The following is a 17166-nucleotide window of genomic DNA, read 5'->3' as shown; positions in this document are numbered from 1 at the left end:
AGTCGCAAACAAAAGAGGTCATATAATTGCTATCCAATCAAAAAACCTAATATTGTACTTCCACCAATGGTAACGATTGTCTTACAGGGGAGGCTGAAACTTGTCACCTTACATGCACGGCAGACAGACGCATTTATCGACATGATACAGTCACAAATTCCTACATGTTGGCTGTCGAATGAATAGGTAGTCGTTTTATATAGTTTACGTTTGATGTTTAGTCTGCTAAATTATTTATATTTTATGTAATTGTGTATACCGCAATACAATTTAGGGCCACCACTTGTGGACATCATGATGATGGGAGTTAACTGTCGCTGATAGTCTGACCGACTTGCAACAATGTTGCCCTCACTTAACATTTTGACCAGATCCATTACCCAATTGGTGTCACACTCAAAGTTTTGGAGTCAATGTGAGTGGTGAAATATTTTGTTATTTTTATTACAATGGTAGATTGTAATTTTTATATCTGGCCACTGTCCAGACAAATGAGTTTATCTAACTACTGTAGTCAGGGTCAAGATCACAATTGCGTACTCTTGACGTCCTTGTCTCAAATCCTATTGGAGGAGAAGGTCCGAGGGGCGGGACCTCTTGCTTTCTCATCCAATGGGTTTTAAAAGAGGACGCTTGGAGAATGCAATTGAGATCTTCCCTATGATTTATGCAAGCTAATTTCACATTGTATGTTTGTATAACACAAATGCTTGCCTCAGCAAGATGGAAGGTATAATGGATGTTATTCCCCAATGATATGTCATACTTTTATTATAGGATCAACTTATAATGTCATGTATAAATCTTAAATCATGTAGATTTGTATGGCCAGCTGATTGTGGAAGATTCTGTAAGACCTAGGTGAAAAATAACTGAATTTATTTGCAAACTTTTCCCTCACTGGTAACCTCTCTGCAGGTCATCTGTGGTGCCCATGCCGGAATGTCTCCGTTATACCAGGAGGGTGGAAACCACGGAAGGTTCCACCAAGATACCTCGGCCAGCTAAGCCCCTTCACTCATCCACACCTTGTAAAAAATGGTGAATGTACTCATGGGCATACAGCTATGTCCCATTTCTGCCAATCAGTTACTCTACATCATTTACCTGATATCAAAGCTCATTGTTATCTTATTCACAACAGCAAACTATGGGTATGAATACTGTTGTGTAGTACAGTGCAGTCGCTTCAGGGAGTTTTGAATGGTGGGTTTATAACTTCTTCTTCCCCTTCTTGCTCTCTGTCACAGGTGAGGTGACCCCTGGCTTAACCCAAACAGAGTTTGATCTCCGTCGGCAAAGACTGGCCTCTCTCATTGAGGTTCAGGCAGATCGGCTGGGACCCACTGCTTCGTCCAACAAACACCTTGTCATTGTCCTGTCCCACCCAATCTGCTACATGACCAATGACATCCCCTACCCCTTCCACCAGAACCAGGACTTCCTCTACCTAACAGGCATCCTTGAACCAGACAGCGCCCTGGTTCTATGTGGTACTGGCCGCCCGGACCAGGCCATCCTCTTTGTACCCCGCAGGGACCCGGCCAGGGAGCTGTGGGACGGGCCCAGGTCAGGGAAGGATGGGGCGGCAGCGTTGACCGGGGTCGAGAGGGTCCATTGCACAGAAGAGTTGGGACTTGTACTCAAAAGCCTTAAAGGTTGGGGGTAACTAGGGGAAAGTCATTCGAACATACATATTTTAGAGTAAAGTTTACTCTTTGGATGAAAGATTAGGGATTAGAAGCCTGAGCAACGTAGCTCCAAATTGTGGATAAAATTTTAATTCAGAAACAAATGCAACTGTTTGAACCATTTCAAAGTGATGTAAAGAAATTAGACAAACTATATCACTAACAATTTTACTCTGATTGTTCCCTCTCTCTCAGGTAGTACTGTGTGGTATGATGGCTCCAAGCCCTGCCACCCTGGGCTCCACCAAACCCATGTTCGGCCTCTGCTGGAAGGGGGGCCCATAGTGCGCTCTCTCAGACCCCTTACACACTCCCTCAGGGCCCTCAAGAGCCCAGCCGAGGTGGCTCTCATGAAGGAGGCTGGTCGCATCACAGCACAGGTGAGTCACCTCACACACGCCATGAGTGAAGCACTCTCAACTGTTCACATAAACCCTCTGCATCCCCTCTTTCAGGCATTCAAAAAGACTATGAGTATGTCTCAAGGGGATATTGATGAAGCTCTACTGTATGCTAAGGTGAGTTACAGGTCTTTAGACACTTTATAATTAGGGTGTGTTGTCATTGAAAGTATGGTTTAACACCTATGGTAGCAACGATAATGATGAAATGGTAATGTGAATCTCTTTCTCAATCCCAGTTTGATTTTGAGTGCCGTGCCCATGGAGCCAATTTCTTGGCCTATCCTCCTGTGGTTGCTGGTGGAAACCGAGCCAATACACTTCATTACATAAACAACAACCAGATTGTCAAGGTGAAGGGACATATGCAATGTTGCTCCTGAATGTGGGCCCATAATTCTGAGGTCAGAAGATTTAGAATTCTTAACACCCCAGCATTGCCACGATGGCACATACTACATCTACCAGTAACTCTGTGTCCAGACAAATAAGACTTTGCCCAATTCCTTGTCTTTTCTTTCTCTCAGAATGGGGAGATGGTGCTACTTGATGGAGGGTGTGAATACTTTTGTTATGTCAGTGATATTACTCGCACCTGGCCGGTGAACGGAAAGTAAGTTGCATCAACAGAGATACCATTTTGGATGTTCGCTCCTTCTCTCTTCTCTCTCCTTTTAATGAAGTCTCCTTTTCTACCCCTCTCTTGCATGGTGAGCCCAGGTTCAGTCCTGCCCAGGCAGAGTTGTATGAGGGGGTGTTGGAGGTGCAGAAGGCCTGTCTGTCTCTGTGCTCCCCAGGAGTCAGTCTGGACCACATCTACAGCACCATGTTGGCTCTGCTGGGACGCCAACTCAAACAGCTGGGTATCGTGAAGGGCTCCACCAATGATGCTGATACACTTAAGGTACGCTCAGTGTCGCTGTGTCCTTCTGCTCAAAGTAGTTCCATGGTTGGAGAAAATAACTCCAGGTCCAGGTTAACTGATAATGATATCAAATGCATGCATAGATAACTGAAGGGTGTTTAGCATCAATGTAAATGATATCGCTTACTTACTCAAATGTTTTAATAGTAATATTTAATTGAAAGTAATAGGTTAGATTTTGTGGCTTAGGGGGACCATGGAGACTCAATGGCTAGGAAAGGGTATTAGAGGTTAATGCTGTGTATCAAAAAACCTATTGGATAACAAACACTAATACTAATAACGTTCAGTAATAAACCATATAGGTCCTTTATAATCCTAAATTATTACATTTATGTGTAGAAACTTCAGACCATTGACCTTTTTAATTCCGATTGGTAAGAAATGTCAGGACCTGAGTTAGATTGCAAATTTCCTGACAGTAAAAGGGCTCCCGAGTGGCACAGTGGTCTTAGTGCAAGAGGTGTCACTACAGACCCTGGTTTGATTTCCGGCTGTATCACAACTGGTCGTGATTGGGAGTACCATAGGGTGGCGCACAATTGGCCCAGCATCATCTGGGTTAGGGTTTAGCCGGGGTAGGCCGTCATTTTAAACTGACTTGCCTAGTTAACATTTTAAAAATCAGCAAAAATAATAGCAAGTCTAGATCGGATTTTACATTTTGATTCAGACAGTACAAGAATCAGTCTTTAACACCACTGATTTCAAAATACGTACAGTCCAGAGACATGGTTAATTACCGACAGAACAATCTAGACATGTAAACGCAAGCGTGCAGTTTCTTCCGTGTCGAATGTGAAAAACAGGCATAGTTCTCTGGTGCAATACCCAGGAAAGCGTATAGTTTCTCCCAGGATGCAACATGGTAAAAACACTAAAATCTCCGTGTTTATGGGGCATCGGTCCCTAAATTCATCATCCTCAGTGTAAGAGTCTAGGGTAGACAATGGCAACATGTTCGTTTGTAGCTTAAAGATCAATGTGAGGCCATACGTTTTCTAAGACTCCGATTAAAAATATTAGGCCTATGAGGTTGCACAATAATCAAGCCTTGATGGTAGTTGGGAGAAGACCGAAAGGTCGGGGCCAAGGGTTGCAGCACGCCACAGGAGTAGCCTAGGTATCACACCGGCTTGTGTTGGGAGGCTGGGTAGGAGAGAATGCAATCAGCAAGACCGGCGTGTAGTGGAGGAGCTTTCAGCAATGGCACCGGAGCGATTGATATCGGTTTGCTTTCTCGATTTATAGTTCTTTTATAAATGTTTAGAGTGACCAGTGTAATTTCTCACCAAAAGATGGACATGCCATTGCCATGTTAGGCATTCTAGCAGTACCAGATGGTCTCAAAATGGCCTAGAATAGGGGTTCTTAAACTTTTTTTGGTCTGGGACCCCATTTGGATAAAAAAAAAAAAGTGACCCCCACCATGTAAAAAAAATAAAAAAATAGATGTAATCAACAGCCAATGTTAACTTTAAAATGTTTTGGCTCTGAGTCTATTACAAATCACTCTGACAGTATTTTTGACAGTATTTCAAATCGGTATGGTTTGAAATGCATCAGAAAGGTATTAGGAAATTCAGAAGATTATCAGGCAATAATGTTGTATGATCTTCTCTGTAGAAAAGAACATCACCCCAAGTCTGATTTAGTGCCTAATCTTGTCCACTCGGTTGTAGTAAGAAAACAGAAACCGCTCTGTTCATTACTGCATTTAGCATCAGTTACTGATGCATCAATTACTGATGTAACCCCAGTTCTATGAACTAAATGCAAATTCTCGTGACCCCACTACAAATCAGGTAACCACACATGGGGTCGCAACCCCTAGTTTGGGAAAACCTGGCTTAGAACATGTTAAAGTTAAAAGAACACAACACAGGATGTTTAAGGAAATATATTGAAAATTTTATTCCAAAACCATCACATTGTTGTAGTAGTGTGATGTACAAATGTTGGATTAATAAATGGTGAGCAAACTGTTTACCGTAATTGCTGGACTATAAGCCGCTACTTTATTCCCACGCTTTGAACCTCGCGGTTTATACAATGACGCGGCTAATTTATGGATTTTTCCCGCTTTCACAAGATTCATGCCGCCAAAAAACTGAGCACCGTCACATAATGTGACGTAAAATCGAGCGCGCTCAAACTTCCCATCATTCTGATTACGGTAGTAATTTTGTCACCCTCATCATGGCAAAGACACGGAGAAATGCATATGATGCAGCTTTCAAGTTGAAGGCGATCGATCTGGCTGTTGGAAAAGGAAAGAGAGCTGCTGCACGGGAGCTTGGCCTTAATGAGTCGATGATAAGACGTTGGAAACAGCAGCGTGAGGAACTGACTCAGTGCAAAAAGACAACAAAGGCTTTCAGAGGGAAGGAAAGCAGATGGCCCAAAGTATTTGCAGCCACTTGACATCAGTGTAAATCGTGCATTTAAGGTGGCGCTCCTTGTTCAGTAGGAGTCTTGGATGACAAGTGGGGAGAAATCCTTCACTAAAACGGGCTGCATGCGAAGAGCAACTTATGGTCAAGTCTGCCAGTGGGTCCTGACAGTGTGGAGCATTGTAAAAAAATCCACTATCATCAACCGGTTTCGAAAGGCTGGACTGCTGCGTGTTGAAGGGGCAGCATGAGCTCAGCGGGGTATTTGCCTCCGGATGAAAGTGACGAGAGCGACAATGAAAACGATCCAACATCGGATGAAGCAATTCTGAGGCTTTTCATCTCCGACACCGAAGGAGATGACTTCAGTGGTTTCAGTGCACAGGAGGAGGAAGATAGTGACCAAGTTCATTTGTTTCAATGTACCGGTAGGCACCTGCGGCTTATAGACACATGCGGCGTATTTATGTACAAAATACATATTTTTTAATAATTCAGTGGGTGCGGTTTATATTCAGGTGCGCTTAATAGTCCAGCATTTACGGTAAATGCCTTGTAAATGGTTTGTTACTGACCGTTATTATAAAGTGTTAAGCCTACCCATGATGGCAGTTAGCCTAGCGATCAGAGCGTTAGGCCAGTAACTGAAAGGTCGCTGGTTCAAATAAATGAGATGACAAGGTGAAAAATCTGACTGCCCTTGAGCAAGGCACTTAACCCTAATTTACTCCAGGGGTGCTGTACTACTATGACTGACCCTGTAAAACAACACATTTCACTGCACCCATCCGGTGTATGTGACAAATATATGTCAAAATGAAAGGCAGACACAGAACTGAAAGAAGGGACCCTATACGTCAGTTAAAATATTTTCTGGGCAAAGAATCCTGGAACTTTGGAAATGGTCAGGAAATGACATTAACATCTTCTGGCCCATTTTAAACTGTAAAGTAGTGACCTAATTACAGCCTTCGCAAAGCACAATATCCCTGTGTACTACCTATAATCGAGGCATCACTTTTCTGTAGCAATTCAACTCTGGGGGAGAAATCTAGCCAAACCAAAGTTTAATATACATTTGATTGAGCAGCTGTGCTCTTTCAAAAGTTTTGGATTGCGAATTAAAGTGTAATCAATTACTGAAATATTTACTAACAATCCTGACTAGCAAATGCCTCTATTGAGATTAATAGTGTACTCCAATCCAAATGTTGTCCAGTTGAGCAGGTATATTTAGAATATATGCTCATTGAATAAGAAAGCAGTAGTCTAGCTGTGGTAATTTTGGTAGATACATTTTATTTGTACTTATGGGACCAACACAGTCCTTCCCTCCTGAAATTCTAATTTTAGATGTCATTTATAGATAAAAGTAGATGAATACCAGTAGTAATACATTAACTTACATTTCTCAAACTGAAACTTGACCATAGATAAACCTAGATTTGTAATGGAAGGTAACTTTATCACCACATAGAATTAATTTTCCGTGAGATATTGGAACATTGAGTGCAGAGCTTGAGCATGCAGTGTACTTTGTTGCTTCGGTGACCTGTATTGCTGCTTCTAGGCGGCGCGGCGCTACTGCCCCCACCATGTTGGTCACTACCTGGGCATGGATGTGCACGATACCCCTGAGCTTTCCCGCTCTCAGCCCCTCCAGCCTGGAATGGCAATCACAATAGAGCCAGGTACTGTATACATGAGCAAGGGTACAATCTCTCTCTCACTCAGTTCAGTTCTTCATATTAGTCATATTCAACTGATAGACAAACTTTGAGAAACTGTGCACTTTTTAGGCTGGATTAACGCTCCACTAGGGGTATTCTGCCTTAGAGGCAACACTTTATTACTGCACCACTCACCACACGCACAGTGGGCTCCACATAGTTTACATGGTAGAATGTAACTTTACACAAGTATCATTTATGTTTAGCTAAGGAGAATGTTGTGCAGTGTAAACCCAGCCTTCCCAGTGAAACAACCAGAGATTCCTATACAAACACTGAAGCACTACTGTTCCAATGTTTAATGCATGTGTGTGCATGAATGCATCAAGTGACTACACTCCAGTCCATCTCTCTCTTTAAGGGCTGTACATATGTGAGGACGATGACCAGGTTCCAGAGCGATTCCGTGGACTTGGGGTGAGAATAGAGGACGACGTTGTGATTCAAGACGAGATAAACCCCTTGATCCTGTCCTCTGACACACCCAAAACCATTGCTGATGTTGAAAGAGCCTGTGCACAGAGTTAGGGCTGAGAGAGACCAGACATGGGGAGGGTATATACCTTGCTCCCAACTGAAGTGTGACTGTATACACTCCTCAAAATGCTGAGTGTGAGCAAGAGTGAGTGTTCATCCTTCTCGAGTGACTGGTCACATTTCAGTGGGTTCTTCTTCGGTATTGGCGATTGCACAATTTAATGTGCATCCTGCCAGCTACTGTGCGGGATGGAAACAGGGTTTCCCCAAAAAGCGTAACTACCAACAAAAAAATCAACAAACTACCAAAAATAAAATATCAAAACAACTTCACCGTTAAACAATAAACTGATCTGATCCCTACACAGGCTCAGGGGGAGCCTGGGAGGGCGGCTGTCTTCCGGCGCCAATACCCCTTCGAAGTGCTTCAGATGTATACTAAACAAAAATATAAAGCGTTGGTCCCATGTTTCATGAGCTGAAATAAAAGATCCCTGTTACTCTCAAATTTTGTGCACAAATGTGTTTACATCTGTTAGTGAGCGTTTCTCCTTTGCAAAGATAATCAATCCACCTGACAGGTGTGGCATATCAAGAAGCTGATTAAACAGCATTATCATTAAACTGGTGCACTTTCTGATGGAGACAATAAAAGGCCACTCTAAAATGTGCAGTTTTGTCACACAACACAATGCCACAGATGTCTCAAGTTTTTAGGGAGTGTGCAATTGGCATGCTGACTGCAGGAATGTCCAAACAGAGCTGTTGCCATATAATTTACTGTTAATTTCTCTACCATAAGCCGCCTCCGACATCATTTTAGAGAATTTGGCAGTACATCTGACCGGCCTCACAACCGCAGACCATGTTTAACAATGCCAGCCCAGGACCTCCACATCTGGTTTCTTCTCACCGGGGGATTGTCTGAGAAGCGGGAGGGTGTATTTCTGTCTGTAATAAAGCCCTTTTGTGGGGGAAAACTCATTCTGATGGGCTGGCTCCCAAGTGGGTGGGCTTATGCCCACCTATGGCTGTGCCCCTGCCCAGTCATGTGAAATCCATAGATTAGGGCCTAATTAAATTATTTCAATTGACTGGTTTCTTTCTATGAACTGTAACTCAGTGAAATATTTGAAATTGTTGCATTTTTGCGTTGATATTTTTGTGCAGTATAAAATCCTTAAATCCCCAAAACGTTTCTGCTGCAGCCACAATCTCCAGTTTCTTAGACTTCTTTGAGAGTTGAGCCGCAGTTTATAACTGTGGCAATGAACACCACAAAATCCACCTTTTTAACACAGGGTATCTTTTGACAGCAAACATTTACTACAGGCTGTGGTACATCCACTACTATGTATTCACTAGCATCACTTGTTTTCCCAATGATTTATATGGGTTTCTGGAGGACTGCTTGATTATTCATCATGGATCTGAATGTGGTAATGTTTTCATTGTCTTTTCTACTATAAAAATAGTTCTCAAACTAATACAATTCACAGGTTCCTTGCAGGATAGGAGAGCATTAGACAATGGCTCTATTGTGCAAGAATCGTCTAATTTATTAGGAATATTGGGATTTGAGATGAGTTTATTGAAGACAAATGTATATTTGTGTGTGTGTTATAGTTTTTATACATAGTCATGTCTAATTGAAAATGCTGTTAACAGAATATTCAGTTCTATTATTTCTAACAGTTGGTCATAAATCTATTTTATTTTATTTCACCTTTATTTAACCAGGTAGGCTAGTTGAGAACAAGTTCTCATTTGCAACTGCGACCTGGCCAAGATAAAGCATAGCAGAGTAAACAATTAACAAGTCAATAACACAGTAGAAAAAAAGGGGAGTTTATATACAATGTGTGCAAAAGGCATGAGGAGGTAGGCGAATAATTACAATATTGCAGATTAACACTGGAGTGATAAATGATCAGATGATCATGCACAGGTAGAAATATTGGTGTGCAAAAGAGCAGAAAAGTAAATCACTTAAATGAGACACCTGATATAGCCTATATGAGCATCGTTTGCCGCAATGATAATCTTATTTGTATCGAGAAGTGAAGCGCCCTCTTAAATATATTCTGATGTTGGTGGAACACGACTGCCCCCTACAGATGATAGCACTAGTATTGCCACTCCGAAAAAAATACGAAATGATTTTCCGGGCAATCCCGAGTACCAACCCCCTTCACGCCTAATATTGCTGTACCTCAACCCTCCCCCGTGTCAGAGGAGTAGAAACAACAAGCCGCCATTTTGTTTGTGCGGACAGACCGAAAGAGGCAGGAGATACCGAGAAAGAAAGCGACTTCAGCGCGGATAATAGCGACTCCGAGACCCGCCGGTGAAAGAGTGGCGATGTCGTGTCGGTGCGAAAAGAGGGATGAAAGTAAAAACAAAAGATAAGGCAGAAGAAGAATGAGGGAGTGAAAAAAGGATATTATTTGAAAATCCAAGGAAGGGGTGTTTTTGCGGAGAGGAGAGGCGGAAGAAGGCAATATATTTAACGAAGAAAAAAACCTGCGAGCGAAAGAAAAAATAAAACACGAAAAAAAAAATCATAATTTACCCATCGCCACAGATGAAAAAAATGCCCGCATAGACAAATATACCGAAAAATGTATATTGGGTATTTGAGTGGGTGTAAAAGGCAGGTTTAAAGGAAAATATAAATTAGGATAATCGTGAAGGGGGGGCATTTACCACCACAAAGACTCAATGAAAGGATTTTGTGGACCACAAATATGTTTGGGGGTGTTGCTATCATTATCTTATGGACGAAGCTTGACACTTTTCTAAAATAGCCATAATATTGTTGCGACCCCCCCTCGCTTTATCAGATTTTCGCTCATCGCTGTATTTATTCTCTTGTTCTTGGTCGGGATTTTTTTCGTCACTTGCATTGCAACCTAAATCAGCATACGCAGTGACCGATGATTTCTTGCAATATTTATCAACCAATTTCATCTTTCTAATCAATGTTGATCTTATTGCAGTGGGTTATATGATTACCTTTTGAAGACCTTTCTTGGGTAAGCTTTAAATCGCAAACACTTGGGCAAGTAAACCAAACGTCCTCTGCAAAATAAAACTAGGACTAATTGAATCAATCTGAATTGGCACATTCTGGGCTAGAACTAAGCGATTTTTGCCTTAATTAGCCTAAATTATTTTTCAGGACACAAACTAATTGTATTGCTTCAATTTAACCTCATTGCATGTAATTGGCATAATCGCGCAAAGGGGTGCAACATCCAAATGTGCATTCAGTGTCCGTTATTTTTTCAATTCAGTGCCGTGCATTGACAAACTAACAAAATAATGACACGATGTAGACTACAAGTAGATGTTAAGGGAAATGTATTAAGTGCCACGAATTAATTGATCGAATAGGAACCCATAGGTGTAGTACAGCCTATCCTATTGGAGAACGGAACTTGATCAGTCAGCTTCACTGTATTTTTTTCAGATCTGAATTGCACCCCTATACAATTGTATTTATCGAAAAGACAATGCGAATTGTTTTCAGTGTTGAATTCGAGGTTTTTAACCGATGCTTTAAATGCCTCTTAAACCACTATCACTCATTGGGACTGGGTATCCCGGTTTCATAGCCCAAAATATAGACAAGCCTATCAAGTTATTGTTTCTTGACGATCCCAATTTACGTATGGGGATGATTTTGATATTCTGTCACTGTGGGACACATTCATCTGTGGTTTTTTATTAGACTAAGGACCTAACACCATAATTGTATTATTTGACAACTCATTACTTTGTGGTAATGTTGGGATCAAATTGCATTAACTGCAATGGCAAATCAGACAAAGTGGAAGATTTTCGGGTCCCCGTTTTCGGGTCCCTCATAACTGTTGCATGAGACGAGGCCCCCAAAGGTAGCTACCACTGGGGTACGGTTCGCTTGTGTTTATCGCGTTTCCCATTTTGCTTCCCTGGACACGACCCCTCAGCAGAGTGCTCTAGAATTAAACACTCGATTTCGCCGGGGACTATGGCGGAAAAGACTGATGCTGCTATGGAGGACAGGTCTTGGGACAATTTTTCCGACTCCAAAGAGGCTAAATGAGATTGTCGAAGGCCTACTTGCTTGTCTTTTTCATCGACTCCACCTTCCCTCCTCCTTCTAAACTCGGAGAAATCTGTAAAGGAACAACATCTCTGACAGGGGAGGGGGATTGATAGCGACGGATAAGCATAGATCGAGAGTTGGAACGCTGAAAGGAGGAAGAGTGTATCGCAATTTCCTCCTTTCCCCCTACCGTCCCTAAACGGTGGGGGAAGAATCACAAACATTTACAGAAGGGAAGTTTGAAAGAACTCGGACGCAAACAAGGGAATAAGCCAATCCTTTGTGGATATATAGCTATTTTTTAATTCGTGAAAAAAATATGGCCGATAATGTTCTGGAGTCCGGCCCGCCTTCAGCCAAGAGGCCTAAACTATCATCCCCTGCCCTCTCAGTCTCCGCCAGTGATGGAAACGGTAAACATTTAAAATGCTATAACAGTCCTGCCTCACTGTTCAGGGATGTTATACTACCTAGCAAGTTAACCAGCTTGTTTGACTAAGTTCCCATGAATGAGCCACATCCATCATCGGCCAAGTTGTAATGCCAACGTTAGCTACCAATTAGGTGGTAGTAGTAAAAGTTTGCTTGTTACCCAACTGGTCAAAGTAAAGTTGACTGGCTAATGGCCCCCCAGTGTGATGGTCTGAAGTGAAAGTTTAAAGTCATCTGCCCGCTTGAAACAATGGGAGTTAGTCCACGTATAGCAAGTTGTGAACTCACAGTATTGGAATGTTTTAGGTAGCTAGTTAGTAACTTTAGCTAGCTAAATTGGCTATAATTGAACTAGCTGAAGATTGCTACCATTTATGGACAGCCAGCTAGTTAGCCAACGTTAGATATTTAACTTGAGCGTTGCAAGCAATGAAGATGCATGCTTTTGATGTTTGGGTAGCTATCTAGCTGAACGTTAGCTCTTATCAATCTTAGGTAAGGTGGCATAGGTAGCTTATCAGATAGGTGACACCATGGATATTATCCGTATTGGATTGGTGTAGGGGTTTATTTATTTGAACCTGTTCAGACAACTTCGCTGTAACATGGTGTCTGAAGTGTTGTTATACTTACGGCAGTTAGTTAGCGTTGTGACCGAGCCATCACCACTTCTGTGTGTTGTGTACTGCTGCATTGTTGTCTAGTGGCTACACTTGCTAGCTAGAGTCAAGTTGCTCGTGAGCAGACGAAAGTTGTAGTGCCTTTTGTCGCCACATATGTAGCAGCGTAATGTTATTTTATGCGTTTGTATGCATGTGTCCAGCTTTTTCATACCCTTTGTTTTAAAGTCTGAATGGTTTGGACTGACGTTATTCCTACCATTGAGTTCTCTCGTCGTATTTTGCCCCTAATTTGCAGGACTGCTACAATGTTAACTCCTTTCAATAATTTGATAACATGGTACAAGTTAATTAAACGTCAAGTTTAAATTATTATAGGCCAGATTGAAAAACCCATCAGATTTCCTAATTGTGCAGACCCCACTCCCTGACGAATGCAATTCATATTTATTCAATGGGTAGGCTAAATTAGCTGCCTTGGCTGGTAGTTGGCACTCACGATTCCCCATTTTGTTTGTTTGTCCATGTTATGTCTGTCATCAGGATGCTCTTATTCACAAATTAAACAATTCAGGATTGCCCAAATAAGTTTTAGCTTTCGTTTCAATGTCATTTCTCACATGACACGAAGTCTAGATATAACTTTTTTTGGAGCACTATGGCTACAATTCGGCAAAAGATCATAATCTGTACTCTACTAGCTCAACCAAGTCGCCATTTCACTTGAAGCATATGCCTTGTACAAGCATGTTCTCTCTTAACTTACAGCTCTGATTTAAGTCTCATCCAAGTTCTGTTGTACCAAGCAAGTCATGACTGGAATTAAGAAAAGCTCTGCACAGGTTTAACAAACCACTCTGTGGTGAAAAGTTGATTCTGTTGGAAGAGAAGAGCAAATGCAACATGCAACCCCCCTTAAAAAAATAAAAACTTTTCACCCTGTGAAGGATCAATCGGTTGGGCTGTGAAAATGGTGGAAGTCAGTCCAGTAAACCTCTGCTGTCTGTTGCCTCCCATTGTGATGGGAGTCTGAGGCATCTTGTGGACCAGGTGTAGCTCACAGTAGCATTTGCACAACCAAGCATTTGCAAAATCACTGCTTTAGAGGTAGCTACTGACATCATCCCCCAGACATAACACAGGTACAAGTGTACACAGCTTACCATGTGTTTCATTGGACATGGTGGGGGGTGTATTAGCTTAGATATTTATTTTAATAAGTCAGGGGATATAGGAGGTAAATTGAGAAGGCTCTCTTGTTTATGAGACTGACGGGGACAGCTCATCTGTCTTAAACTACATGTACGGATGTTGTATCCATGTGGTGCAGAAGAACAATTTGAGTGTTCCCTGTGCTATAGGCACTGCAACTTGGGGGATAGTGTAGAAATATTAACACACCCACCTGTTTCTCTAAAAGTGAATCGAGCTTGACTGAGGATGCATGCTTGGATATTTTGAGTGGATCAGCTCTTGTGTGTTTCATGGAAGACCCCCCTCCTTTTAAGATGGCTGCAGTCTACTGCTGCTCTAAGCTAGAGATTGCAAGAGGTGAGACTGAGATGCTTCTGCCGCCATAGGCGTTTCAAGTCTCTGCCAAGTACTTCCTCAACCTGGTGTCATAAATGTACCACTTGCCCCCCGCTTCTGAAGTTCTATATCCAGAAGTGTTTGTTTGCCAAATGATGGTCATAAAGTACATAAAGGTTTGCCTTTGTTTGATATCCACCGTGCACTGTAAGTGAATGCACGTGTCTCAGCCAGGGGCAATTCAAGTAGATCTTGCAACTTAGTAGGTATGTCTGTGCACTTGCTATTTCCCTTTCTCTATGAAGAGGCAGAGAAATGTCCTCTATACACACACACATCCACCTGCTACTCAGTCAGTGTTTACTTCTGTGGCTTTGCACTCTGACCCTACCCCGTCCACCTGTTTGGCACCCCTTCAAACCACAAACTGGCCCAGGAGAGGAAGCTCTTGGGTGGGAGGCTTGTAGCCAGCCGCTGCACTGACTTAGGGTCCAGAAAGGGGAGGCATTCATTTAGTTGGTTGCAGCCAGCCGCTGCACTGACTTAAGGCATCCACATGCTTCCCACCCCAAACAGTTTGTGCATATATTATGACATTTTGTGATGTTTTTGTGTTCGGCAAGGTTTGTTTTAGCTGTTTGTGCACAACACATTATTTTTCATGAGGCAAGCTGAAGTCCCCTTTGTCGGTGATTGGTCAACAGTACGGATTCTTCAATAAAGTGTTTGTCATTCAACGAGAGACGACTTGTTTTCATGCACGTTTTTTTCACTTGCAAAATACCGCAACATCTTAGTTAGATGTAAAATTGCATGACTAAGACCTTGGCAAAAACATCAAAGGGAATCATTGATTTCTTGAGTTATATTAAATGAATTCAGACCATTTTGAGGAAGTGTATAATGGCTAAGGTCTTTTTAAAGGAGCATGCTAGGCACAGACCTTCACCGAGCCAGGTTTTGCTAGGAGCAAACGGAAGATAGTATGCAGACGCTGTTAGGGTCCAGAAAGAGGAGGGAGTCGTTTAGTTGGTTCTTTTTAGATGGAGTTATTTCTCTTTCCAGAATTAATTATTGTTGCACCTACATTTTGAAGGAGGTTAGAGCTTTGTTAGTGAACTTGCTATGTCAAGGGGCACAAGTGCATTCTTTTTTTGCTACTGCTCTCAATGTACACCTCACGATATCCCACTTACTCTGCCCTCTCTTTCCTCTTACCCCCTCCCAGATTTCGGTTCACTCTTTGACCTGGAGCACGACCTCCCCGACGAGCTCATCAACTCGTCGGAGCTGGGCCTGGTCAACGGAGGGGACCTCAGCCAGCTGCACACCAGCCTGGGAGGAGGAATGGGAGGAGGCCAGGACGCTGCTGCCAAACACAAACAGCTCTCGGAGCTTCTCCGGGCTGGAGCGCTGCCACCCTCGGGTCAACAGGGAGCCACCAACAGCCCCGGTGGCTCCATGGGACTCCTGGGCAGCATGAATGCCTCCCCTGGGCACCAGAGTATGGGCCCCCAGGGGCAGCACACCTCACCCCAGCAGGCTGGCATGGTGCAGCAGGCGGGCATGGTGGGTGGACTGAACAGGGCCATGATGGGGGCCCAGAAGGGCAATGGACAGCAGCAAGGGTCCATGCCCCAGGGCATGATGGGAGGCCAGGGGATGAATGGCTCGCCCCGAATGGGTTACCAGGTCAACCCAGGCATGGGAAGTAACAGTAACCTGCTGGCAGAAACCCTGCAGCAGCAGGGGGGGCAGCAAATGGGGCCAGGGGGGCAGGCTGGGATGAGGCCACAGCAACCTGGAGCACTGAACAAGGTAAGACCTGTTAATTGTTTTGTAGATGGACTTGTGTTCATAAATGTCCACAGGAGCAGGATCCTCTTTTACACATATTGACGTTACTGCACTTTTGCTCTGTGCTGGTCTTGGTGTTCAGTACATCTGGCTATGCTAGCTGTCTTGACAACAGTGAGATGCTATGTTCAATATGTCATTAGATGGTTTCAAGATTGCTCTGAATTAACATTAATTGACCAGAATCTAGGAAGAGTATTTAGTGTGTGAACCGTGAGGTGCATCTTTCGGAACCGATCAAGTATGTCTGATGGCAGCAGAGCAGATTCATCAACCTTTAACCCTGTTATTGTGTATCCCAGCTATCATGTTACCATAGGCTCATTTTAAATATGCACTTCACATTGCTATGAAAATAATTGGATCAGTATGTCGGTACTTTTCAGTTTAAATGCTTGTTTGTTGGTGCTGTAAATATGACAATCCAATCAGTTGTCAGAGCTGTTTTCACGAGGGCCGGGGATTGCTGGGTGCAGTGGATGCTGTCATGTTCCGGCTGATGTTGTCTTGCTTAACACCTCCAGAGCTGTAGACTGGCTGAGGCTAAAAGCACAAACCATCAGTGCGTGTTCTCTTTTAGTGTTTGGGCAGCTAAGAGCATAGATGTTCGTTGTCAGTTGGGGCAGTGTCTACATGCGTTTCCATAAGGTGTCTAAAACAGTGGGGAGTAAGAAGGGTGCAGACTTACAGCCGTAAAGTTCCATCCAAAACGATCCTGATGGGACCCAGCTGAGCAGTGACCAGCTTATTTATCTGTTGGCCGTATCTGTCTTTTCTTGGAAGTAGTTGTTTACATTCCTTTAGGCTGAAGATATTTTGTAAGGATAAGGGTTAACAGATGATGGAAAGCGGCTGGAGTAAGAGCTGATTTGGCGTTTCTCCCCCTTAGCAAGCAGCTGTTCTGTCATTGTCACCCCTAGAACACTATTGTCTTCAGCAGTGCTTGGTGTTTGTGTGAAAATGCTAGGAAAATTCAAGCTGTTTGTTGAATTATGTTTTTGTAAATATGTCGGCGTT

The 17166-nt window shown here is 42.9% G+C and overlaps 2 protein-coding genes across 13 annotated transcripts in view; both read left to right on the top strand.

The window, feature by feature from the left end:
- Positions 1-75: 75 nt before the first annotated feature.
- Positions 76-8177, top strand: LOC124015432 (xaa-Pro aminopeptidase 3-like). The gene is made up of 11 exons (XM_046330615.1): positions 76-186; positions 275-415; positions 919-1041; positions 1251-1658; positions 1887-2071; positions 2147-2209; positions 2332-2445; positions 2620-2705; positions 2813-2996; positions 6981-7101; positions 7502-8177. The coding sequence occupies exons 2-11, from the start codon at positions 343-345 to the stop codon at positions 7666-7668; spliced, it is 1524 nt and encodes a 507-aa protein (XP_046186571.1). The 5' UTR covers positions 76-186; positions 275-342; the 3' UTR covers positions 7669-8177.
- A 1679-nt stretch (positions 8178-9856) lies between these two features.
- The window catches only part of LOC124015936 (histone acetyltransferase p300-like), a 28694-nt gene continuing 21384 nt past the window's right edge, over positions 9857-17166 (top strand). For all 12 annotated transcript variants that reach the window (XM_046331432.1, XM_046331426.1, XM_046331424.1 and 9 more), the window contains exons 1-2: positions 9857-12123; positions 15521-16110. In XM_046331432.1, coding sequence (XP_046187388.1) covers positions 12030-12123; positions 15521-16110 — 684 coding nt within the window. In that variant the 5' untranslated portion in view covers positions 9857-12029. The remainder of the gene's footprint in view (positions 12124-15520; positions 16111-17166) is intronic.

Source organism: Oncorhynchus gorbuscha, linkage group LG26 (genome assembly GCF_021184085.1).
Source record: "Oncorhynchus gorbuscha isolate QuinsamMale2020 ecotype Even-year linkage group LG26, OgorEven_v1.0, whole genome shotgun sequence".
Taxonomy (NCBI): domain Eukaryota; kingdom Metazoa; phylum Chordata; class Actinopteri; order Salmoniformes; family Salmonidae; genus Oncorhynchus; species Oncorhynchus gorbuscha.
The sequence above is the reverse complement of the archived record's forward strand: the minus strand, read 5'-3'. Positions and strand labels throughout refer to the sequence as shown.

Excerpts from the sequence above, each read along its gene's own strand:
- LOC124015432 (XM_046330615.1), top strand. The coding sequence starts at position 343 with ATGTTGCCCTCACTTAACATTTTGACCAGATCCATTACCCAATTGGTG. Across the intron at positions 1,659-1,886 it reads TGTACTCAAAAGCCTTAAAG|GTAGTACTGTGTGGTATGAT; the intron begins GTTGGGGGTAAC and ends CCTCTCTCTCAG. Across the intron at positions 2,446-2,619 it reads ACAACAACCAGATTGTCAAG|AATGGGGAGATGGTGCTACT; the intron begins GTGAAGGGACAT and ends TCTTTCTCTCAG.